The sequence below is a fragment of the Stegodyphus dumicola genome, chromosome 1, assembly GCF_044657685.1.
Source record: "Stegodyphus dumicola isolate Sdum_Otavi_A_Nest chromosome 1, ASM4465768v1".
Taxonomy (NCBI): domain Eukaryota; kingdom Metazoa; phylum Arthropoda; class Arachnida; order Araneae; family Eresidae; genus Stegodyphus; species Stegodyphus dumicola.
In genome coordinates this window covers 125468862-125496642 of record NC_140768.1, presented here as the reverse complement: position 1 = coordinate 125496642, position 27781 = coordinate 125468862, and the positions used below count along the sequence as shown (strand labels likewise).

The window sequence follows — 27781 nt, the reverse complement described above, 5'->3', positions numbered from 1 at the left end:
TCTCTCTTTCGTTTTCATTTGGCGCTGAATGCTTTCGTTTTCATTTGGCGCTGTTAAAAGCTGTACGTTGTTAGCTTTAATATCTTCATGCAACAAACTATTACGTGTTTTTGAATTACACAAATTACACTTTAACTGTGAATTACAGATTTTGATTAGATGTGAATTTAAATTATTATTTACATTTTAAATTATTATTTACATTTTAAATTATTATTTTTAATTTAAATTATTTTTTATTACGTGTTTTTGAATTACACAAATTACACTTTAACTGTGAATTACAGATTTTGATTAGATGTGAATTTAAACATAAAAAACACAATCCTTGTTTTCTCACAAAATTCTTTCTAGCAGTAACATCCACATTCTTAAATTTAACGCATTTATATAAAGCATGAAGTCCATTACATTTCGAACATTTAGTATTACTAAATTTAGAATTCTGTAACGTTTTAGAACTAACACTACTATTTTTATGAACTACTTTAGCTTCTGCTTCTTTATTTATGATAATTTAGAGAGAAGAACATCTTAAATTTAAAAATTCAAAAAATGATTCCAGTAGGAAAATCATCTTCCGCTGTTTTCTGTGCCCATAACTTTCGAGTTTCTGAATCTACCTTTTGAAGCAACATAAATATTAACCATGGATCCCTAGAAGTTGCTTTGTCACCAAGAGCTTTCAAACCTCTTGTAATTTCATCAGAAGTATCAGCTAATTGCCGCAAATTAACATTATCAACCTGTGAAATACATTTTTGATCCAGAAATGTTTTAATTAACGATTGTACAATTTGTTTCTTTTTATCGTACCTAGCGAGCAATTTTGCCCATGCTTCTTCATAAGAATTATTTGATAACGGAATATGTTTAATTATAGAAGCTGGTTCATCAGAAAGTGATCCGATTAAATACTGAAATTTCTGTATATTCGATAAAGAAGTATTATGCACTGTTGCAACAAACAAATCTTTAAAATTCATCCAGTCATTAAAGTTACCCGAAAAAATAGGAATATTCAACTTCGGTGACTTAAAGTTACTAATATTAGAATTTTCTGAAACATTTGGCACATTAGCCACATTCAATAAATCTAACAAATTTTGCTACTGAAGTTTCAAACTAGTAAAATACTTCGATTCAAAATCTTCAATTTCTGACTGTTCTTCTGGCAGTTGGGCATCAAATTTATCAAAATCTGAATAAATCCTTTCCAAGCGCTTCAGATGCAAAATTATTTCATTTTTAGATAAATCGGAAGTAATACTATTCTGAAGCCTCGTGAAGGCCGCTTTTGTCCTATCACGCAATCTAATGACAGTAATTTGATCCATATTAAGTAATCGAAGTATTCAAGTTCAAAATGAAAATCAAAACAAAATATGTATAACTTCAAGAATCAAATTCAGATGTAAATCAAAATAAAAAGCACATATCTGTACTTGAACTGCTGACGAATTCCCAATCTCGCCGCCGTGCCTCCAAAAATTGTTTACGTTCCCATGTTAGAATGCCGCCGAAATGGATGACGTAGTTTCGATTTTAAATATCCTTCATAAATTCAAATACTCTTGGTCTATTTAAAGCAAACTGAATACATTTAATAATATAACTTTCACACGTAAACATTTAGTATTAATTCAGCAATACAGATAAGCTTTAAAATAAGAATTACAACAGTTACAGGTCAGCTACGCTTTTAGCGACCGTATTCTACGAACGACAAATCTCCAAAAGCGTGTTGCCAAAGCAGGGCAACAAAAAGGTGGAAATTAATTCGATAGGCGTGGAAGTGGACAGCTTGTAATCTTTCTATCTTTGTAAGCTGTCTTTGTGTATCTGATCTTGTAATTTATGTGCCTTTGTATTTTTATCTCTCTTTCCTTGTAGTCTATCTATGTTTGGTTCATCTATCTTGTCTCTGTAATAGTTCACACTCTGTTGCCTTGGGCTAGTCTATGCTGTCATCGTAACAGCCATCATTTTATAAACAATGTTGACTTTGTAACATTTCAGTTAATAGCCATTTATGGTCTCCGACTAGCGGCAATTATTGGCATTACAGAAACTGAAGTTAGAGGTTTCGTGTAAATATCAACCACTTATCGTCGCTTGTTAACGGCAATTAGTGGTAATAAACAAACTGATGTTTGGAATTATGTTAGCGTAACTGTAGGTCTTTTATGCTCGCTAATGAGCAACGATTAGTGATAATGAACAAACTGATGATACGGATTTGGATTAGGGTTACTGTAGGCCTCTTACGGTTCCCTATTAGCGGCAATTAGTGATAATAAACAAACTGATATTAGAAACTTATGTTAGCGTAATTTAGGTCTCCTAGTAGAGAAATTAGTGGTTATTTGTCTTAGGGTAACTCTAGACCTCTTACGGTCATTTGTTAGCGGCAATTAAGGGCAATAAACAAACTGTATTAGGGACTTATGTCAGCTAACTGTAGATCATTTATGATCTCTTATTATTAACGGCAATTACTGACAATAAACAAACTGATATTGATGTATTTTAGCAATAATTGTAGGCCACAAGTGCATCACTGGCAACGAACAGACCTGTTCTGCCCTGCAGTTATTGGTAATAAACAGACTCATGCAAACGGCAAGTATCAAACAACTGTAGTGGTTTCTTAACACAAACTGGAATTCAGTTAATAAATTGATGTTAGCAGCAACTGCTCACCACTCCTGATGTCTTGTTCATGATAGCAAAACTCAGCCACTGGTTAGCAGTACCTGATACTTCTTATAGATGCAATTAATCTAATTGGGTTAACAACCGATCGTCTGGTGGCACATTCCGGAAGCTCCATATTATACATAGTAATACTGAGGGTTCGGGTATATCTTACCTGTGCGTCCTGGGCCCCCTGAAGTTCCAGTTGATGATCACGACCGTGACCAGGATGGAAACGGTGTTCATGAGAAAGGTGAAGAGCAGGTACTTAGCGATGAGGGGCAGGACAAGGGACGTCGGGGGCAGGATCTTTGACACGAGCAGGAGGAAGACGACCAACGAGAGCAGGATTGAAATGCCCAAGGTGACTTTCTCTCCGGCCTCCGCGGGCAGGTAGAACACCAGGATGCACAGGAAGGAGATCAAAACCGTCGGCAGGATCAGGTTGACCGTGTAGAAGAGAGTCTTGCGGCGGATCGTAATGTAGAACGAGATGTCCGTCTCTGTAACCTACGGAAAAGAAAGCAGAATGAAGTAGGCGGCTCTTAACCGTTTCTTTCCCGTTGGTCTAACACTGAAACCAAGCATTCAGGATTCTATAGAATGTATGCAGTAGCTTTTCTTGCGCAACCACATGCATAAATAAATAACACAAGACGTAGCGGAAATTTCAGGATGAAATGCAGCTTTTCCTCAATATCGGAATTTTCGTGATGTGATACTACTTGTAGAGTGCCATAACTTTGCGTTTTGTGCAACAAAATTTCTCTATCGTTTTCTGGACATTGTTGTCTTCGTTTTATTCGCAATCTGTTGATGTGACAATTCATACATCTTAATTGCATGAAGAATGAAGGAACGTTTCTTACGATTTCTGTAGCGAAAGAATTGATAGAGTTGCGAAAACATTAAAAACGTGAGCAAAAAATTAAAGACATCAGCACATACTGCAGAAAATACAGATTGCCGATATATGTATGAGACATTTTTGCGCTGCGGGTTTGTGCAGTATAAGAGATGAACTTTATCTTAAAAAATGCACAAAATGGCAACGCACGGCTTACAATATTAGACTCTGCTTGAATAATAAGAACTAAAGGATCATAAAAAATTAATCAAAACGTATAGTTCTAGTCGTATTAATAGTAAAACCACCATATTTTCTATAATAAATTAAAATGCCGGGGCTTAAAACAGCCTGAGCAGCACTTTAATTCTCTTAATTGTCTAACTTCCCCTTTAAGGACATGGATCGAACCATAAAACATTCTTAGCTTTCGTGAATTTTTCAGCAAAAAATATATTTTTTTTCCTTACTTGCAAGTAAACTTTCTGAACTCGCGACGGGTTTTTTGTTCCATCTTTAAAATACTCATTGCGAAAAGTAGGAGATAATTCGAATCCAGACCTAGCAAGTTTGACTCTTTGCGCTCCTTCAACCTCTCTATGCAAATATTCCAAGACATTTGAAAAGACGTGATCATTTATAATTGAATAGAACGCCTCCCTGCCATACTCGAAGCTTCTCAGCTTATAGACAGGACTCGACCTTGGGGTATAACCAAGAAAAATCCTGCAACTTGCAAGGCAGTGTCAACAGTTTATTCAGTGCTACGCTCAGATTCCTAAGCCTAAACCTCTAGGAATCTGAGAAATGATTCGATTCTGTCAAACAGTGACACCAGAGGCAACTTACCCTTCCCTTGTAAGCGTGCACTTGGAATAATTAATTTTAGCAATTCCCTCACATATATCTCAGTTAAACGGTTAGTGAGTAATACACTGACTGAGTAAACAATGGTGAGTGGGAGGAAGTGTACGTGTCCAGTATGATTAAGACGAGAGAGGGCGGTGGAGCGAGCACTACAAGGGTGAGTAAGAAATCACTTACTCATCAGAGAGGAAGGTTCCGAGAAGGCCGAGGGGAAGGTTCTGAGAAGGCCTGGGATATTTTTGCTATAAATAGGCACGATGTTAACAAATTTAACGTTTTGCTCAGTTTTGTGAACATTTTTATTTTCTACGCTTTACGCTCGTAAAAAAAAATTAAAAAATTAAAAAAACCTTTGTGCGGCAGGCGCGGATAATCAGGAGTCTAGTATTTCAAAGTGGCAATGTGGCGTTACATAAATGTCGCAGTGTGACCTCACAACTTCACAAAGCAACTTCACAACAACATTGCAGCATAACTGCGCATCAACGTTATCATAATAATGTCACAATGTGACTTCACATCAGAGTCACAGTATGACCTTACATTAATGTAACAATACAACATCCCGATAACGTTCCAGTGTGACATCACATAAACATTACAATGTGAAGTCATTAAAAGATGACATTTAAGAGATGCCTACAATGTCATTATGACATTGAGATAGTTACATTGTGACACGTTTGCAGTGTGACAGCTGCGTCACTGTGCTATTGGGATTGATCAAAATTTTTTTTTTAATTTCATAAGAATGCTGTTGAGCTAAAAAGACTGGTCAGAAAACGAAGCTTAAAGAATATTTCAACTCTAAATTTTTATTTGAAAGTAACACAGTACGCGACAGAAATTACCAATGTGAACAGATTACGTTTTTGATGTTTGGTAATTTTTACTTCCCTGTACTAAGTAAAGGAAGTATTGTAACCGCAGAAAATTTTGGGTATCATATTTCAACGAAAATATCCATTTTGACCACTCTCGAATCCATCTGAATGAACTTTTACGTGACATGTTTACGGATAGAATAAAGCTCTCTTTTTTCCAACAATGGATTTAAAATTAATTCAGAACAGATTGTTTTCGTGACGTCTGTACGCACTTAGTGCGTACAGATGATGCGATTTCGCATAACTGAAAAACGAGTAGTCGTAGAACGCTGAAATTTTGTATATGGAGCTGCTGTTCATATAGTTGTGCACCTCCCTTTCTCTTTCAATCGGCCGCACCAAACGTGTATTCCCACCCGGCTCAGCGATTTCACTTTTATGTATTAGTAAATTGTGCATTGTTTGCTTTAAAAGTGGTTTAATTATTTTGTTCTTATATTTAGGCTATGGTTTTATGCCTTTAGTTAATCTGCATGTGATAGTGGTAGAATTGTCAACAATTTAAAAATTTAAGATGGGGTAGGCCAGAAGAGGCGGATGTTTGTTTAGCTTTGAAAATCTTAGTAGAATAGTGAATTAAGTCAGTTTGTGCACCAAAATAAATGTCTTTTTGCACAATAGAACAGAAACAATAACTTGTGCATCGAAAATTTGGTCTTCCTGCCCGTTAGTTGAATTGCTGGTTTTGGTGTAGAAACTTTAATTTTAATTGTAAAAGTTGCTTTTAAACTATATCTAGAATCATAGGTTTTTCTGTCTTTTAGAATTTTTAATGAAAATGTTTTAAATTTTTATGTATTTTTGCCTTGACGCGAAATGAGAACTGAATTGATTGAATGAGACGGCACTAGCCACTACTAAGTCCAGAAGTGGTGACCATTTTATTGTGGAGGCACCTAATAGGCGGCTACCGTTACCTCCTATGAAGGGACAGATAATTTTTACATCCATGCCTTCTCCGGGATCCGAACCCGGGCTCTTTGGTATCGCAGTCAGGCTTCTCTAACCACTATACCGTCTGGGCGGCTGTGCATAATTCAGTAGGCCGTACAAAGAAGTCATTCAGTGTTCACATGAGATATTGTTTAATTGTAATTTTTACGATCAAATTAAAGTCGGACATCTCAATGAGCGAAATGTGTTTACAGCCAATCTTTATTTAACCTTAATTGTTTTAATGCGCTCTCTCAATAAGCGTGATTTTTTACTGTCTTAGTAACTGTTTGTACGAGAAAAATAAAGCTAAACTGTCATATTGTCTAGCGCAATAAAGACCCTGGGCTCCAAAGAGCTTTCTTTGATTTCCCAAGCTTTATTTACATATTAGTCTAAGTGGAATCATGATATGCCACATACCTTTCCGTACTTGGAGTTGTTGTAGACGTTGAGAAACGCCGGCACTTCGACGATGTCCCAGGTGCCGCTCTTCCAGTAGTCTGAGAGGTCGACCCAGTCGTTGTCGTTGTACAGCTTTAGCGATACTTGGTCGCCGTTGAAAGTCCACGAGCCGAACTTCATGACGCACTTCTGCTGATCGAAGGGGAAATACGTCACGTCGATGCGGCACGAGCTCTGATAGATGGCGGGGGGAACCCACATCACTCCACCATTCGGGTAGATGAGCACGTTTGACTTGTAGCGTACCTCGTAGTTTCCGTCGGCACTACAAAAATAAACAAGAAAACAACCTTTGGATTATTATAATGCTTAAAATTTATTTTTCTTTGTAATTTATCTGTCTTATGCATGTCTTCGATTCATCTACATTGTAACAGTTATCGCTTTGTAATTTTTCTGTTTTCTTTGTAATTTCTCTGTCCCTCCATATCCGTCTTTTTAATGTATCTATTCCTACTTAACTGTCTTTGTAATCCATTTGTCTCTCTTTGGAATCTGTCTGTCCCTCGTATCTGTCTTTGTTATCTATCTACCTTTAAGTATCTGTTTTTGTAGTGTATCTGTCTTTAATTATCTGTTTTTGAATTTATCTATTTCTATGCATCTATTCTTGGAATCCATCTTGATGTGTTAGTCTGTTTGTCTTTGGTTTGCCTACCTTGTCTTTGTAATAGTTATTACTTCATCATATATCTGTCTTCTTTATGATCTGTCAGTATCTCTGTACTATCTGTCCTTGTAATCTACACTTTTATGGAAAGTTTCCATCGTTTAGAACGGTGATCAAATTCTCTAAAAGCACCGGCACCTTTATAATGATGCGCCTTAATGAGTTCCCATATTTTGACCTTTATAAGAGTACTGGTACCATCAAAATGGGGCAGTCTTTTTATGAAAGTGCCCTTCTTTTCCAACAGGGGATGATCAGAATAAGAGTGGAAGAAGTGGATTTTGTGATTGAGGGGAAATACGCAAGTTTCCCGTCTGTTGAGCTGATTTATACTATAAAAGTGCTGGTACCTTTTAACGAGCCACGCTAAGGAATGTTTCCTGTTTTGGGAGCTGGTCGACCTGCATAAGAGCGCTGGCACTTTTATAACGGAGCTCCTTTATAAAAGTTTCCATCTTCCTTTCTTCGGTTTACTCAGAATCATTCTTTATTCGAAGGCAGTTAAAAAACGCAAAAAAGGGGAATAAACTATACTGTAATTAACAGAAAATTACTATTGATAATTTACCTGTATTCTCAAACATTTAATCTGGAGAAAAGTCTATTCCAATGTTCAAGTTAAATCAGTACTGAGAACAAAAAACAACACACTGTTCGTATTGGATGAATAAACATCCTCAGGAATTAACAAACTAAATATATATAACATTAAAGGAAAATCATTCACAAGAGAGCATCAATAATGTTATTTAGATCAAAATGGTTTACAAAGCTATTAGTATTTTTTGTTTTTTTCGCGGAATTCACACGACAAACACGATCTGTTTTTATCCGAGTCATTTTCTTTCTGTTGCGCTTTCCATAAACAGTTTTGTTTTATTCTCATTAGTATTTTTTCCATTTTCCAGCAATAAGAAAATGTACTTTTTTTTTAATTAAAGAAGATTTAATTAATCTGCAGTCTCGTGAATTTGCAGTTAATTGTATATCGCTGAGCAGCTGAAAAACAGGACTACACACACACACACACACATATATATATATATATATACAGCAATCTAAAATATGACAGCGTGATTGCATTGCTGGGAAGAACTTGCAAATAATTTCTTAGCACTGCTGCAAACACTTCTTCATACTCCCGTGAAATACGGCGCGCAATTAAGTGGTGTGGTGAGCGTTTCCCGAAAACTGTGACCGTAACTGGATAATGGGAGCGTGCCCGCCGAAAAAAGATAATCGTTCACTTTAACAGCCGAACATTAAAATGCATTATTAAATTCCCATCCAGCGTCGGTTTCTCGTATTTTATTTTTGTTTTGTTTATTGATTTTATGTGTTTTTGCTTTGCTTTCTTTTTCAGCAAAATCCTGAAATTTAGACTGCCTTGTAAATTTTAGGAGATTGACATTCGAGGCGATTTTCTTTCTTTGTTTTTGTTTCCTTTATTTATTTTTACGTGGTATTATTTTATTTTTATATTTTTCTTATTTTCCCTTAAACCCTGAAGTCAAAATTTGATTCAAAAGAAAACTTGCTGTTGAGCTGATTTTCTGTGTTTAATTGATTTACTTTACATGGGTTTATTTTACTTTGTTTTCTGTTTCGATGACAATTTGAATTTAAATTTCGGATGTCTTATAAATTTAAAATAAAATTGGCTATCAAACTGTATTTCTTTTTAATTTTTGTTTTGTTTAGTGATATTTTTGTGGTGTTATTTTGTTTTATTTTCCTTTTGTTTAACCGAAATCTTGAAATTAAGTTCTTGACTCCTTTCAAAATTTTACAAAATTGACAGTTGAGCAGATTTTTGTTTTGTTTATTTACTTTTACGCAGTTTTATTTTGTTCCAAGTTTTCTTTCGGTGCAATCTTGAAATTAAATTTTTCATTCCATTCTAAATCCAAAGGAAAAGAAGCGAAACTCACTTGTTGAAAAGGACTATATCCGGCTTCCACACTTTATCCGGGGGCAGTCGGAGGACGTTGATACCACCATAGTCGGCCGGATCCCATACCAGCTGATAATCCATCCAAGTCTGTTGGGGGGAAAAAAATCAATGTATTGCAATCATATTTCTTTTTCCTGTGTAACGGGGTTAGACACCAGGGTGCCTGTGCATAGTGCACTACCCCTTCTGTAACTGAATTAAAAATTTCAAAGCAGATTAAGGCCATAACTTAAAAAAGAAAAAACAAGAAATCTGTGATCCTTACTAATGTAAATATTTTCCACCTAAAATAAGAATTTAGAAGGATTTATGACAGTGTTAAAAGCCGTCCAACCGGTAATGACAAGTATGAATACTGTGAGCTAATAGTGATGTAGAATACCTATACACATGTTTAGAAAATTCAAAAACGTAATATACAAAAAATCTTACTCACATATAATTTGTTCATTCAGAATAGAGAATAGACATAGGTCTTTTGCAATTGCGCGGACCACTTTAGTCATAATTATGAAACTATATTACAGGATTAAATAAATTGCGCGGTCTGGTATGAAAGTTTTTGTGATATGGTTAAAATAGGTTCTGATTTGGACAATTTTAAGTTCCTCATGATTCTTACTACCTCTAACATACCAGGGAGAATTTGTAATCTGTTGTAGAACGCAGATTTGAGTAGTCTGTAATTTTTTCCTGCTGGTTTTACAGGAGTACGCCTAAACCGGGCAGGCATAATGGATTTATAAATGAGTAATTTGTTGTCGACAGATAAAACACTGTTTCGTGCAATTAGGGAGAAAAGTTGAGCTTTACGTACACGAAACGTTTTGATAGATGTAATGCGCGGGGTCCATGAAAGAGTATCAGTGAGGATCACCCAAAAATAAGTGACTTGCTCAGCCCAGGGCAGAACAGATCCACAAAACTGTAGATTTTTCATAATTATGTTGCTTCTGGTGAAGATTGCAGTAACTATCTTGTTAACATTCCCTTGCATTTTCCATTGGGTTAGCCAGGTCTCCAGTGCCTGAAAATGCTCTTGAAATCGTTGAATTACTGACAGATACATTTTGGGCAAGGATCGCTGTATCATTAGCGTACATTGCTAGTGTAGTACTGGGTGTACGAGGAATGTCGTTCACATATATGTAAAATATTAGTAGTAGTAGTAGTAGTAACGGAGGACGTGGGCACCATCCCTCCACCGTTAAAGTTAACCGGTAATAGCACCACGTCCGCCCTTATCTAGAGTTGACCATTTGGAGCCTCGTGGAGGTCTCGCACAGAGTGCATGTTAAATAGTGTGGGTCCTAAAAGTAACCCTTGTGGAACGCCAACAGAAATATCTCGGCGTGTGGAGTAGGTATTAGAAAGGAGAGCGACAAAGTGCCTACTTATTAGGTAGGATTTAATCATGTGTGCTATGTAATCTGGGGAGCCCAGATTTTATATACATGAAAACGTCCAACCAGACAAGATCGAAGGTCTTGGCTATATCGAGGAATTAGTCCGCCAGTAACCTTCTTGGTTTAGAGACCCTCAGAAATATGCTCGACTACCCTGTAGAGTTGATGCGTCATGGACAGATTACTCCGAAATCCAGATTGTTGGGGAATAATAATTATCTTTTCCTCCCGCTGATACCGGGCATATTTCACTATGACCGTTTCCATAAGCTTGCTAAGACAGGGTAGTAGACAGATTCAGGATTAGAGCAGGTTTATTCGACTTAGAATAGGCGTAACAGACGCGGTCTTCTAGTCAGATGGAAAATATTGCAATCGTAGTGCAAAACTGAAGATTTTGGTTATTAAAAACCCATTTTTAGTGGGAAGTGCTTCAACATCTCGTTCGTCACTTGGTCCATACCAGGACTTTTCTTGGGTTTAGTTTTTTTATGAAGCCAAGTACTTCCGATGGACGGACTAAAACTATGTTGTTGAGAGTGGATTTGTTGAATACCTGTCATAAAAGTCCGAGACTGTGCGTTCTGTTGTTGCGTCGTGAATGTTGTTAATGCAAAACTTAGATTCCGGGTGCACAGCTAAAAGTTCTACGTTCTCAGTTTCGGTGCAATGAATCCTGTCGGGGCTTTTATGGGGCGGAATATTATTGTTGCATCTTTTATACCTAGAAACTGCTTATCAAACGGAATAATCATCCGTAAAAAGTGATTCAAGCTATTTAGTCCAGTTGAATTGTGCTTGTGTTCTGAAACGACACCTAACTGTATCCAGTCTATTGAGTCCTGATTTATCATCTGAATGTCTGGTGCGTTGAGAGGTCCTTCTTACTACATTTCTCCTTTTAACAAGTTGTTTTAGCTCCCAACTTCCAGCAGGATTTGGCTGCGAGAATTCCTTGGAAATATTTTTACGGGCAGAGGCAATAGCATTCGTGAATTCATTAATCAAGCTATCAATGTTACTCTCCGAATGTCGTTTTGGTAAGGTAAAATGAATTTTTAGAGCTTTCGCCTAAACACCCAGTAAGTGGTAACGGCTCTCTTGTGTGGTGTGATATAATAGCTGACGTCCATGATAATTCTGACCGGGTTATGTCAAGAAGACATATTCCATATACATTCATCCAGCACAGAAATATCCAGTGGATCACTGGTATTTCTGAGCAGGAAGAAGTCTATAATACCAAAGGACCCAGTACTATGGCGTGTTGAGATGCGTGGAACTTCAATGCGTAAAACAGCCGAGTTAGTCAAGTGACCATATTTCTAATTATTTCTAATTTATTAATATTCTAATTTATTATTCTAATTTATTAATATTCAATTTGTATTTTCTTGTACATGTTGATGATATGATGATGTTAGTAGTGGTAAAGCAGAGATTCTGCGTCAGCGCGTCAGGGGCGTGGCCAAAATGTAAAAATGTCTTTTTCTTAAACAGAGGGCAGCATGCTCATATCTCCAAAATTAAGATGCAGCAAAATTCCTCTTGATCCATTGCCGATTTTGAAAAAAAAAACTAAATTCACCGAAGCAGCAGGAGACATACAACTTAACCAGCAGCCTGAAATAACTCACCTCAACTCGTGACGTCATTGGCTATGCCCTACGTTGTGAGGTCATTGTCGACGTTGCTGTAACAGCGCTAGCAACGCCTTCTGTGTGACGTCATTGTCCACGCCCCTGCTCAGCTCTCGCACAATCCCTATTTTCTACTACTGACGTTGTCTAAACATACGTACATGCATATATATAGATATAAATATAAATATAGATATATACACATACAGATATAGGTATATGTATATAGATGATGTTCTTGTACATGTTGTGTGCATATTCTTTATACATTCTTACACGTGTTATAGACTAGTAGGCCTTAAATTCTCCAACACAGGCGTTCCACACTAGTACCCCCGAAGTAATTTTAGGCTCCCGCGAGTGCATTTCAATTGAGCATGTATTGTAAATACAAAACTGGAATAACGGAACAGAAAAACAATAACTTAATTAATTTAAAATGAATATAAATCTTTTCCACCCATTTGAAGCTATAGCGTTTATATACTTTTCTTCGTACTTGTCAGAAAGTAAATACGCCCAGTTACGAATTTTTACACAAGCAATAATGTCTTGATTCCGAAGGGCCCGTGTTCGAATCCCGGAGAAGGCACAGATGTAACCTGTCTGTCCTGCCATAGGAGGCAAAGGTGGCCCACCTATTAGGTGCCTCCATAATAGAGACCACCGCATCTGGTCCTAGGAATGGCCGACGCCGGCATAGGCAGGTGCCCGCCATTAGAAAAAAATAATAATAATATCTTTGTTTGGAGATACATTTGCAGTCGTCTGCAAATTTAAGAAAATTTTTACATTAAATCGAATTCCTGAAAACCGAACTGACATATTTTAATGAAATTTGGTATAAATTTACGTTATAACAGAAAAAGCGACGTAACAGTCAGAAGTCATTTTGTATACCCATTGTTATCAGTAATTCTCATAGTGCTGTCATGTCTAAAATCCACAAATATGGGCTGTGAAAGGGGACATGGTTCCCTTTCCCAGCCAAACAGGTCGTGCAGTGTGATAGCATACTGGACAGGAGGGGTACCTGTGGGAGTCGATCGCACTTCTGCAGTTTTCATCTCGAGGTTTGTCATTGGAGGGGGATGTCGAGATGAAATTGCCCTCCGAAGAATGTCCTATTCTTTGTAGAGTTAGGGTCACTATATCTGGCTGCCTAGCCCATGCGGCGAATAACCTCACATTCTAGTTAAACGTAGACCAGTTGAGCTGTGAATGGTCCGTAGTGGTCCAGTGAGTTGGCCTGCCCAATTTTCAGACCTATCGTGTATGGATTACGTTTTCTGGAGATATATGAAAGCCTTTGTCTGCGAAACCCCTGTTGAGAGCGCCAAAGACCTTATGACACGCATCGTTACAACTGCCGGGGAAATACAAGACACTTCTGGAACATATGACAATGTTCAAACTTCCAGACAGGGAAAGATGCGAAGCATGCATCACATGTGGGGATAGGCCATTCGCACACCTCCTTTAATATGAGTTGTATTTCACTTTTGTTGCTTTTGTTTTTATGTTAATCTAACAGTGAGTAATAAATACCTTTTTCCCTCCTTTTTGTATTCTTTCTTTTCGTTGTGTTTCATGTCCAAAAAAATGTGAAATGAAGCTTCGAAAGAGCAGAAGGCGACTGAATAGGTGCGGGTGTTCTCAAAAACTCGCGTCTGTTCAATCCCTCTACGGCGTCAAGAAGGAGCTTCTGACCCAGTATTCCTATGTGATTCTGAGTCCTTAATTGTTCTTGAAGTTTGTAATATCTCAGCTTTAACACCTATATGTATACATGTTTACCTGAACATGCGCGAATTTTGCATTTTGAGTCTCAAACTACGAACTCTCAAGAAATAAATTTCATAGAAAAATTTGTCCCTTATGAAAGAGAAAGAAGGAATCCAGAATAAAACAATGGCATAACGAATTACACCCCTTATGAAGAGTTCCCATTTTTCTTTAAAATTTATTCTGTGCTCTGTCATAAGAGTGCGGATGGTCCGTTTCAAGGGGTCTTCAGTTTATAGACAATTCTTGGTGCCTTTTATGTAGGTTTTCAACTTTTCCACTTACATGCTCCATTATGCCTGGGCATCTTTATAAAGCAGTTCCAGATTCTCCGCCGTAGAAAGGACCCCACTACAAAACCCGCCAAAACTTTGGTAACACTACTGTAGACATTCTATCATCCGAGTGTTGGCTCCATAGCAAGATTAACAAAATTCGTTTGATGAATAATTTTCATAACCAAAGGCTAATACATGTTGATTCCGGGCTTTCCGGAAATGGCAACAAAAATCGTACATTTCAGGCTTTATTTCCTTCTGCGGGTGTTCCGAATGAGAACATTTAAGAATCATACCATTTCTATTTTCAATCTTTCATTATAATCTACGGGAAGTCATTGCAGAGAGGGGGACATAGTATGGTAAAATTCGTGTACTTTAAGTTACTCTGGAATAAATTATGAGCAAAACAAGGAAAAACAAAGAAAGGAGTTTCTTAAGGAAGACGTGTCTTTTATTTTAATACCATGTAAGTAATTCCATTCGGCAAATGTTTGTAAAATAAATCCATTTTCCTACAAATAGCTTAATATTCACCTCTTGGATAAAAGTCACATTTTCAAAAATCTGTAAATGAATTAATCTATTTCATTAAAACTGTTATAGTGACGATTTTAACAATTTTTTTGGAGGATTCTATTTTTAACTCATATTTAATGCAAGCCAAATGCTCGAAAGTTTTCATTATTTGCTTACAGTGTTTCAATTTTCAAGATGCAGACTCTTCAAAATAATTTAACTGCGATTAATATTTAGAAATCTACATGATCCTGTTTCAAGATAATAATAAGGCCACCAGCGACCGAGCGTAAAGTCGCTGAACACTGGCAGTTCGGTCCGAGGTTTGAACCCTCGCTGGCTGCATGAGTATTTTCGTGTTTTTCCCCATATGTAACGTGTATACGAGCCAGTTACTCTTAGAAAGTCCTCCGCAAAGTCATCCCTCCCCTTAGGCAGATAGCCCTTGAGGCTTTGCCGGAATCACATAAGACCAAAAAAACCAAACGTCAAGATAATAATAATAGTAGTAATGTATTGTGATCAAATTTGGAAAACATCTTGTTTTACGTATAAGGCGTCATCGCCATTATCATTAATGGTTTACCTAAGCAGTGCTAAACAAAGTTTAAAGTCTTAAGCTATCTATCTATTCAAATATCGAGCGAACTGCACTATGTTAAAGTAATAGTATTTTAACGCATCACCTTTAAAAGATCGTCAAGTAATTTCCAGAATTCCTCTTACCATGAAGTATCATTTTAAACTTGTGCTCCAGGAGTCATATCTACATACAACATTAGGTGCAAGCAAAAGCTTTTCCTTAGAGATATTAATCTTCTTGTTTGTTGCCAAGATATAAAATTATTTCTTCTTTCGTCCGCATTTAAGTTATCTTCAGGGTTTTAAGAGTTTTAGGCTGTTTATATTGGAGCGAACACTTCGCATGGGCAGCGACGTATTGTTTGGGTGCTGGGATGTTACTGAGTATCATTGTCAGCGGGAGGGATCCGTGGAAGCTTTTCCTTTTCCTTCTTGACACGAATTTTGGGGTAGAATTCACATTTATCCGATTAGGCCACGTCATCGAGCCTACAGTGGACGCATGTCCTTTCTTTAGGGAGAGTACATGTATAGGTCAGGTGAGGTGGACTATATTTCATACATCTGGGATCCGGTCTGTAAGGTCTAATTTTGACAGGCAGATCCAAAACCGTCTTCTGCGTGTAGATGCTTCTGCTTTTGTCCGTTCTTTTCACCGAAATGACAAATACAGATATCTTAACCGTGATATCTGTTTACACCTGTTTCACAGTCGAGTGATTTGCTATCGACCTTTCGGACTCTACGTTGACGCTGAATAAAATTAATATCAAATAGGCTAATATAGAACGATTTTCAAAAAACATCTCAACTGGGAATGAACATAACCGAGAAATACAGGGTGAATCACATGATTATAGATACGTCTCGGTAGATCACTTGCTGCGAGAATATCCATGTAACCCAAAGCTCTTATGCAGGATCACAAAGAAGGTATTTCAAGATGTCTGCGCATAAAATAGCTTTGAAATAGCCCTGATTGAATATTTTCTGTCAGGAATGAACATTTTATCACTTTTACATTAAAACTAGGGTGGTCACGGCACACGCATAAGTAAAAATTTACAAAATGTAAAATTTTGCAGCAGCTAAGAAGAGAAATTTCTAAGTAATGCTTAGCTCTACAACTTATTACAGGACTCTTAAGAAAACAAACATTGTATGTTATAATAAGCTAAACTGAGCATTAGATAATATCACACTTTAATTCTCGTCCCGTCGAAAATAAACCTTAAAAATTTTCGTTTTATTGTGGAGTGATAATGGACTCCGTCGAATAAAACATTTAAAAATTAGCATTTCTGAAGTAAGAATTTTAATAAATTCTGTCGAAAATATTTATAAATATTTTTAATCCTTTTATTGTATTTTTCATTTTCTGCATTGTTGTAAAATTTTCCATTGCTTTATTTAGTTATAAGGTTTAGTAATTTCATGGTGTATTTTGTATTACATCTAATTTGTTCTTGTATTTGAGTATTTATTTGTTGATTCCTACTGCAGTGGCTTTGGAATTGTAAAGATTGCTCATTTAAAACTCGAGATATAGGCAATTTCAAAGTAGCCCTATGACGGAATCTTTCAGAAATTTCCAGAGCCTCTGCTGCAAGGTATAAATAAGGGTCGGAGAATTAAAGCATATGTTTAGCTGTCTTAGCCCCCCCCCCAAGATGTGTCAAATGCTCTAAGGGCATTTCATATATGAATGCAAGATGCAAAAAAAAAAAAGAGAGAAACTAAAATATATATTCTGATCGAAAGAGCACGTACGTTTATATCAAGGATGTGAAGAGTACGAAAAATAAACTCAAAAATTCGTCAAAACAAATCAACCCAAAAGAAACTATCCAATATCCAAGAATAACCGCAGTCTATCTAGTAGGAGATTTCTCACGTCTGCCATAGACGCAGAAAACTGATAAAGAGGAAAATCCCAACCCTCCTCAAAGAAATTCGAAGAAAACTTACGTTGAACTTTACCACAAATCAAATGAAAAACAGTGAAGAAAAACCAGGAATTTTTGCCACCCTTAAAAAAATTACTAAATCTGGTTGCAGATTTTAAAACAAAGAAAAATCCTGGGAGCAAACTAAATTTATGCTTTCAAATCTTGCACATACTAGAAGAGATGATCGAATAAATTGCATTTCCACGCATCACTGGAACAGCTTATCATGTCTTCTCGGCAGCTCTTATCTCAGAAAGAGTAGCGTAGTAGCACTGCGCTGCGACGCTTTTAATGGATTCTTACAGCGAACGTTTATCCCCAGGAACAGGTAAGTTGTTGTTTATTAGAAATTTATGCTTTTTCTTTATCACGTTAGCCCTAGCATACCCTTATGTAATTTTAGCCTTCTGAAATTTAATTTTTCTTTAAGGTCCTTCATACTGAAATCAATTTCTGATGTTTTGAAGCTGTTTTACATTTTTTTCTTCTAATAATTTTAATGCTTTTGCTAGCACTTACGATCTCATTTTGAATTTAATAAAATCTCTAAATCCTATCGTATTATATTTTTCGTATCATATTTTTCTCACCATATAGCGGCGGCGCTCTGCGCTTATTTCTTTACACTCGCCAAAGGCTTTCAGCCATCCAGTTACAAGTCAAATCCATCACGGTTGTATGCCTGTCCTACCATCAATTGACAGTAACGGTAACGTTAAAGCGTTCAGTTGTGATTCAATTCCGAATCAGCTGCGAGACTTATAGCGTTAGTGAACTACGGGTTAGGGTTATCCTGAGAGTATCCTTGAGGAACTTAATGATATATTGCTTGCGCTAAGGAGGAATTGCAAAATATTCGTGTTGCCCACGAATCATTTCGAGCTGTTAGAGTGTTGTGCCTGTTATTGACTGAAGTTAATTTCTTAACAATTGTTCATTTCTTCTTGCTTGTCTGGATTCTTATTTAAAGAAACATCAACCATCCCATAACTCACGACAATACCTATATTTTCGGATCTTTATACATTTAGAAATTTGCATTACTTTGGCTAGCTTTAATTATGTTTGCATACATTCTTAAAAATGTTTAGGAAATGAAAATTCGGGTGATTTTTAAATGTCAGTTAATAGAGCCACTATTTTTTAATGTCCAATTTTCAAGTAACAACTGATAGTTTTAAGCTGTATGATAAAAAAAGTAAATTAAACTTGCATTTAAATTATATGCGTTGTTTTTCTTGATGTTTCCTAATGCGATGAAAAAGTTAATTGTAAATTCTTTTTGCCTGAAATGACAAACTGTACTAAACGTACAGCATATTTAATTGCTCATATTTTACCAAAAATGACTGATATGAAAGTTTATTCCCGCCTCCTTTCCTTGATTTTGATGTGATTTATGATAAAGTAAATCATGCTAATTCATATTTTAAAAGCACTTCTAGTTTTCTGAATAATTTTCTTTGTATAGTCCCTTTGTATTTACTTTTAAAATGCAATTTTAAAACAATCCAGTATGTAATTATCCACCTATTATTTTCTACTAATACAATCATTATTGCTATTCAATTCATGATAATAAATACAAACAACTCTATTTTCTTCGTTACGTAAAAATATTTCCCGTAGTGGAATTTGTATTTTATTTTTGCTCTTTTCCAGTGTAATTAATGTAAAGTGCCATTCAGAAGCATATTTTATTTTTCCTTATGTCTTATACTTTAAATCGTTAATTAAAAATTCATATATATGTCATCTGAGTTTTCTTTGGAAGATAGGTGAGAGGAAAAACTATGATGTTTAAAAAAGAAAATAAAGAATAAAACAATAATATTTTTGCTTTTTGCAGAAATCAGCGCTGTGGGATTATCAGTCATTGAATATATTCAAAATACAGTATTCATAACAAAATTTGCTTATACTTTGTGCTATTTTTTTAAATAAAGTTTTTTATTTTAACAAGACCCGAAATATGATTTATTTCCTAAATCATTACTCTGGCCGTTGTATTAATAAATAGCATGCACATTTTTAATATAAAAATACTTCTCAGCGTATATTATGGAAAATTTATTTAAGTTGGTTATTTATACAAATTGTAGGCAAATGCGGCATGTGTCAATCAGAGTTAAACATTTAGCAAAATCTATTCATTATGCTAAACAAGTTTAAACATGTTGCAACCTTAAAGAAGTAGAAATTGCCACTTTAGAGTACACCATTAATGCTCAGTCTAATAATTTAACAACATTCTGAGCCCTTCCAAAAGGGGTCATCTTAAGAGGATGACGATCTTCATAAGAAAAGTACAAAACATTTAAAAAATAAAAGGAGGTGAACTTTTTTATATCTTCGGCCCAGTATCGTTCATACTGGGCCGATTGATGAAATTTAACTACGTTAGAACAATGTTGTTTATAAATCTAATGTATATCCTAAGTTGCGCTTTCGAGACATGAATAAAAGCAAATTAAATTTTGTCAATCACCCAGTAGAACTGCCCATTTTTCCTGTGCAGAGTGTAAATGCTTTGTAAACATTATTATTATTATTGTTATTATTATTATTATTATTATTATTATTATTATTATTATTATTATTATTATTATTATTATTATTATTATTATTATTATTATTATTATTATTATTATTATTATTATTATTATTAGTCCAAAGGGATTTGAATCCCGAAGGACTATTAGTTTCGTTTTGGCATTTTGCGTCGGACTCATAAATGTCGGTTCACTTTTCAAACTGTTGCCACAAAATGTTAGAGTCCTGCATTATATTTGAAGAAATTAAATAATGAAAAATCTGCATAAATGTATGTATATTTCTCGTATTGTGATAAAACAACGGTACATAGAGTCATCGAATTTTGAATAACGTAATCCTCCAACGAATATGAGCATGTGGAAGACCAAATTTGAAATTTGAAATTTGTTTTATGATCGATTTCCTATTTTTTAAAACTTTGACGAATTTTTGATTAACAAACTCAAGGATTTCAAAGCGAGCAATGGCAACGTTGTGCAGAAAAAACATTTTTATCTCCAGCGCGTGAGTCTCTGTATCGGAAATTCTAAAGATATGCTCGTTTTAAAACTATTTTGCGATATTGCTGTTGCACTGGATCTTATGGTTTAAGTGCGAGGAACATGATATTTAATAAAGAAAGGTAACACACAAAGCGTTAAAAAACGCCCCTTTAGACGTAATTTAAAATCTGAAACATTTCAGATTTTTTTTTTTTTTTTTTTTTTTAATTATTATTATTATTATTATTTAGATTTAAGAATGAGAAATGGAACAAGAAGGAACAAGAAAGTAATGGTTGTTGAAGTAAATCTAGTGAACAACCTCTCTCATAAATTGTTCCAATCTATTTTGAAACATGTTAAGCTGTCTGTCGCACCCCTTAAGTGACGTTATTTTCTCGGCCCAGCAGTAGATGAAACACAGTACTGTTAGGAATGATATTCTGGAAACCAGTTATCGGATAGAATGCACGTTTTTTTATTTACAACATTTCATGTTACACCTGTGCAAACTATCGTTCATATAGAGTTTCAGTTCGTGGCTATCTAGAGATATTCGATTACGAAGTAAGATATATTTTTTTCTGTAAAAGCTATAGGTGTCTTCCTTATTTTTCAGTAAATTAAAATCTGACATTTTTTTACAGTGTTTAAATTAAGAAAATGCTACGCGGTTTGTCAAATTCGTGAATGTATCGTTTTTTACATAATTTGACGGTTTAACGCCGAAGCCGTGAAAATTAACAAATCACCATTTGATAAGTAGTTAGTTTGATTAGTAACAAATCACTATTTTATTTCAATAGTTACAAACGTTGGGCCGCCCAGACAGTAGTCTGGTTAGGGGAGTCTACTGCGGCACCTAAGGGTCCGGATCCGAATCCTGGAGAAAGAATGGATGTTTGCAAATGTATAGCGTCTTTGCGGCATAGGTCACTCTAAATATACGTTGAGCCGAAAATCCTCTCGAGAGGTTTATGGTAGCGGAATATGGGTGGGAGAACCTGTGACCCGTCCCCCTGGTGTGTTCTCCATCAAAATTGGGTAAGAAACTCAGCGAAGTCGTACTGTCACCTGCAGGGTCCTCAAGGCTCTTGCCAACGACAGGCACAATCTTGCTCTCCTTGTGAAGATGAGATTCGTGGGTTGTTTTTGATGTTATTGTCAGACAAGTGAATTAAGTCACAACACCAACACAACAAACTTTGCTTATAGCTTCCCTTACATCGTCGGAGCTTCTGAATGCAACTTACAAATATCACAGAAAAGTATTTCAAAGTTTTATTTCTATTATTGTTAAGTTAACAGGGATGTGAAAAATCGGTTCTTTTGAATTTTTGCAGTTTATTCCAAATTTCCGGAACAAAGTTTCAAATATTTTAATACCAGTGCAAACTTTCCTCTCTATTATTGTAAGTGTTGATACTTAGGAGAAGCGTTTTCTAAATAAAAGTCATCTCAGAAATATTTAAGAACTAGAAATGTACATTTTGCATTTAAAAAATCATTATGTGCTGTATACGTAACAGCAGCTGGAGCGATCCATTTGACTTCTACCAATGTCATCGATGTTAGAGCAACAAAAATAGCGAAATGTAATTTTTAAAAGTTTGAATTCAAATTTTTCTTCAAATTTGAAGATAGAGCTTTAATATATTTCCTTATAATGTCATTTCTTTTTAAAGTTCTTTTACTAATTTTACATAGGTTCGTTCTCTTTCAGTGAGAGATGCCCTCTGGGTATTAACATTAGTGGTACAGCATTGGTCAAATAATTTCGAGATATGTTCCGAACTGTTCTTAAATGAACTATTGTGTCAAAGATATTATGAACTGTTCAAAAGCAAATTTTTGCATTTTTCTAATTTAAATTGTCTAAAGGTACTTATTTTATATGTTTCTTGTTATATTTATATCAAGTTAATAAAATTCCAATGTTATTTAGAAGACTGTTTTTGGTGATTGTTTAATGTTATTAAAATAAACGTGATCACATTAAGCGTCGCTTACTGAGAAACAGAAGAGTTTAATTATTATAACTAGTGTAGTTATTAGTAGTATATAAACTGCTAATATAATGCATATACAACGCAAACGTTTAACTAACAGTATATAATTTAATATTATAAATGTTGAAATTATTATTAGTAGTAGTAGTTATTTAAAGATAATAAACTATTAATACAAGGTATAATTAACTGTTATTAATTAGAACTAATTTAGAATTAATTAGAACTTTGGAAAACTATTTTGTTATTGCAAGTGTTAATTATTACATTATTACTGTTAGTTAAGATATTAATTTTTATTATCTTAACTAACAACAATAATGTAATAATTTTAATAATAATAATTAGTGTATATGTAAATTTAGTAGTAATTAGTGTACATTATTATTATTGTTAGTGTTATTCCTTAAATCATTGTTATTATTTATGCAATAATCATCAATAATTATTCGAGTAATTATTTTTTCAGAAAATTATGAAATGAACTTTTGCATTTACATTCCTAATGTACCTTTTTATATCTTTCTGGTTATATTTCTTTTAAATACGTTAAATTCCATGGCTGCTTTGGAGGATATATTTTTCTTCTCGTTAAATGTTACTCAAACAGAAGTGGACAAACTTCATTTCATTAAGCGGCCCCTATTTGTAGCCAAAATATTTCACACATCTAACTTCAAAATATAGTGTCTTGTAACACTTTAAAATATAACTCTGAGAACAGTGAAAAAAATATGTAAATTTTGCTATGCTATTTCTGCATATAGAATAAGGTAAAAGGCTAAGATAAAGAGTAAGGTAAAGGAAAACACAATTAATATAAAAGATATTGAAATAAAACAACTAATATTTTGACATAATTAACGTAATATGTTCACATATAAAATGCCCGTGTAGAGAGAAAATAAGATTAAAAACTAAGAATAAAATTAAAAAATAAGACAAAAGACTAAAATAAAAGAAACACAATTAATTCAAAAAATACTGAAATGAAACGATTAATAATCTGAAATAATTAAAATTGTACATTCACACAAAAATAGCCCTTATAGATAGAAAATAAGACACAAGACTAAAATGAAGAATAAGATAAAGAGTAATATAAAAGAGTAAGATACAATTACACGTGAACTTACCAACTGTAGCCACACATTGGACGTCATGATCTGATTTTTTTCATTCTGAAATAGAGAATATATATATATATATATTAAGAAAAAGAAGAAGAAAAAAATTTTAAATTAAGGAATTTCAAACTTTATTTAAAAAGGACTTGTAGAGTCATTAGGATTTTTTGGAAGCTGAAGAGATGAAAAAATATGCAACCGCCTTCGCCGGGAATCGGACCACGGACCTCTGGAATACCGGCCCAGCGTGCTACCGTTACACCACGAAGGCACGCTAGAGAAGTGGGAGAAATACCTTATAGACTTAAAAACAAAAGTAAAATCTTTCACAATCGCTGCTAAGATTAAAAAATTATCAATTTTAATAGCCAATGTATATACAATTAGATTACCACCTAGGAAATTAGAAGAAAATTCAGATCGTAAATAATTGTTGATTCCACAGAAAGACGCGGTTTTTCAAAGGGAATTGAAATCCCTCTATAAAATCGTTCGTAAAAATTCGTTTGGATCGCGTTTCATCTTTTACGCATTTCTGAACAAAACCACTGTTCCAAATTGTAAATTTTATAATCGCTATTATAAAATATCTAAATTTAACTCTTAAATTATTTCAAAAGTGCGAAAACAATTCCCCGACGCGATGAAAGACAATTTACAAGGTGTTTATAAATGAATGGTGTAGTTTTAAAAATTAATAACAAATCGATGGTAAAACTTACACCGAAAGCGTAGGAAACTGCCGAAGTTTCTCATATGCTACCTGCTGTTTGCTTGTCGTGCTTACTGCGCAGTCGCTGCGTCAGTTTCCAAGATGGCACTGCAACAGGAAAAGGCTTTCTGTGTGCTTTGTTTTGAGGTGTCCAGATTTTTGGTTTCAGTGCACTGTGAATTTTGTGTACGTTTTCTGTGCGGTGTTTCGCGAGAAAGCTCACGGACCTTTTTTCTTCAAACGAGAAATAGTAATCTGTCACTCATTTTTAGCCATGTTGGGAACCTGGTTGTTACTCTAGCTGAACACCAATTATGATGATTATATTTTGTAACCGGACGGTGCTCCGCCCATTTTCACTGGTATGTAGGAAAGCTTCTTAATCATGTTCTGCATTAACGCTGCATTGGCAAAATACAAAGCACTGGATAATAGTTCGGAATTTGACGATGGCGGCCCTAGAGGAGACATCACACTGAGGCCACGTAAACAACCAATCCGGAAGCCTGCTCTATCGCAAGCAACAACTACAACCTTTGATTCATCAAACGTGAATCCTATAGTTATGATGTCTACGCCAGCAGAAAATATGGATAGAACCCTCACAGACGCTGAACCAGCTCAACAGTCAACCAATCAGGACATAAACCTTCCCCAATTATGGTAAAGGACCACGGAAAACCTGGATGCAAATTCGTGAGTTCTTAACACAACCTGATTTCTCGCTACATGGCTGATTTGGACAGCAGATACAGAATGGAATTAAACTACGAGCCAAACTGTCGACCATTTATCGCCAAGTTGTAAAAAGACTTCGTGATGAAGGAATCCTGTTCCACAGTTATAAACTGCCTGAAAGCAAAAATATCAAAGCTGTTATACGCAGCTTGCCTGCATATATAAAAAACTGAGGATATTGCTGATCATTTAATTTTTAAAGGCTATTCCATCATCCGAATAAATCTATTACCAAGACGACGAAACGGTGAGATCATCATCCTCCCCATCTTTCTCGCCGCCCTAGCCCGTATTGAACGTAGCAAGGCCATTTACCATGAGCATTTTATACTCGACTTGAAACACCAAATCCAAAGCTACAGAGGACGTGTGGCACCCTTGTAGTGCTATCGCTGCCAAGGTTCCACCACTCACAAGAGACAGGAGACCACTGGGTGAGCAGCTGTGCCGCCATGAAGACTTTCAGCTTTATTGCTCACTCAGTGGGACCACGTTTATTTAAAATTTTATTACAATAATATTACAATAATATATTTTATATTACAATAATTCATAAATAGTTCACTGTTCATTATAGTGCACAGTTCATAAGTCTGTTAAAGTTTATTTATCTGTTGAAGTTAATAATTAGTCTGAAGTAAGTTCTGATAAAGCTTTGAGAAATTTTATAGTTAGTGTGAAGTAAGTTTCATATTTGTTGATTGAAGTTGGGCTGTCTTGAAGTGATGCTAATTATGCCGAAAAAATTCTGATGTGGAATTGTGATGCCTTAATTTATGCTGCCTTTAGATTATCACAATTTTCTATGAGATATTCCATTAAATTATGAAGTTTTTTGCCGAGATATTTACTTTTGAGTAGTTGTTTGAACCATCCTTGGGTATTTTCACTTGTGAAAGGACGAAAGTGGAGGTCTTTAGTGATTGTACATTCAAACAGGTAATGATCTATTGTTCCTGTTGATACACATATACAGTTGTCTGTATGATACAAGCCGAAACGAAAAAGATATGAAATGAAGGGTCCATGTGCTGTTAGAAGATATGTTATTGCATTATTTGTTGTAACTAAATTTCGTGTTGGTTTTGGTAGAAACATAAAAGTTCGTCTGCCCGTATTATCTTGTGACCACATGAGTTTCCATTGTAAAATCAAGTCTTGTTCAAGTCTTGATTTTAAAAGTGATATTGGATTTGGTAAATAGGTTATTGCTGTTATAGTACTATTTGCTGCTTCTTTTGCCAAGCTATCTGCCATTTCGTTGCCCAATGTTCCAACGTGGGCACGTGTCCAATGTAGTTTAGGTTTTTGTCCAGTTGGAAAATATGCGAGCAAATATTGTATATCTTGAACCAAAGGAGAGCGATTATGACCAGCTATTGCTTGAATACTTGATGCACTGTCAGAAATTATAACACTGGTTATTGAGAATTGCTTTGCATATGTTATTGCTTCTCTTATAGCCAATAGTTCTGCTTGAAATACTGAATTTGTATGATTCAATTTTGTTTTCCAGGTTTGTATAAGATTATTATTTCTGAAAACGCAATAAGCACTGCCTACGCCTAACTCTGTTTTTGATCCATCTGTAAAAATTTGAATTTGAAAATGATCTATATTTGAATTTACTATTAGATTTTCTGAATATAATTTATTTGGATGTAAGTTTACATTTTGTTTGAGTTCTTCATATTCTGTTGGATGATAGATATTAGAATTATATGTGCTTGTTTGTCGCAGGTGTGCAACTTTTGTTTTAACTGCTTCTTTCTGTAAAGTCAGAGTAATGGGTGGAATACCTGAAATTATTTGTAAAGAACTGGTAGGTGTTGTTCTATATGCTTTTGTTATTGATAGCAGAAAAAGCCGTTGTATTGAAGTTAGTTGTCTTTTTTCATGTTGATTTAGATCTGTGCCCCAAACAGAAGCGCCGTGTAGAAGAATCTTTTCTATTACTGTTGTATACCAAATTTTCTGATATTGAGAAGAAATTCCCCAGTTTCTTGCTGTGGTTATTTTTATTGAGTTTGATAATATTAGAAGTTTATTTTTTATATATTTGATATGTTGATGCCATGAAAGTCTATTATCAAGCATGATACCTAGGTATAGTAGTGAATTTACTGTTGCTATTTTATCTTGTGCTATTTTGATAATTGGGTTTCGAAGGTTCGTTATCTTGGTGCCCTGTTTTGGTATATAAAGAGCTTTACTCTTGAGAATTGATATTTTTAACTGAAATTTATTTGCCCATTGTTTAAAGATTTGTAGGGATTGTTTGGAATTATCTTCTATATCTTTGCGACTATTGCCTTGGACTATTAGTAGGAAATCATCTGCATATGCTTGTTGTGCGTGTGAAGGATATTGTCAAAATTTTTCAATATTTCATTTGCTATTAAATTCCAAATAACTGGACTCAAACAAGATCCTTGTGGGCATCCTCTTGTAATTTTATATAATTTGACTCCACTGTTTGATGTATATTGTAGAGCTCTGTTATAGAAGTAATCGTTTAATAATAGGAATATTTTATTTGGACAATGGAAGAATTTAAGGATTTGTATTGCATCTGTCCAACGTATAAAGTCAAAAGCTGCTTGAATGTCTAATGATATTATTAAAGAATGTTTATTTTGATTTCTGTTTATTTGTAATATTTGATGTAATTTCTGGAA

General features: G+C 34.9%; 1 protein-coding gene across 2 annotated transcripts in view; it reads right to left on the bottom strand.

The window, feature by feature from the left end:
• Positions 1–27781, bottom strand: part of LOC118198461 (acetylcholine receptor subunit beta-like 1) — a 316357-nt gene that overhangs the window by 15430 nt on the left and 273146 nt on the right. For both annotated transcript variants that reach the window (XM_085820139.1, XM_035370142.2), the window contains exons 3-6: positions 23663–23707; positions 9298–9407; positions 6655–6961; positions 2873–3207 (exon numbers count right to left, since the gene is read on the bottom strand). In XM_085820139.1, coding sequence (XP_085676265.1) covers positions 2873–3207; positions 6655–6961; positions 9298–9407; positions 23663–23707 — 797 coding nt within the window. The remainder of the gene's footprint in view (positions 1–2872; positions 3208–6654; positions 6962–9297; positions 9408–23662; positions 23708–27781) is intronic.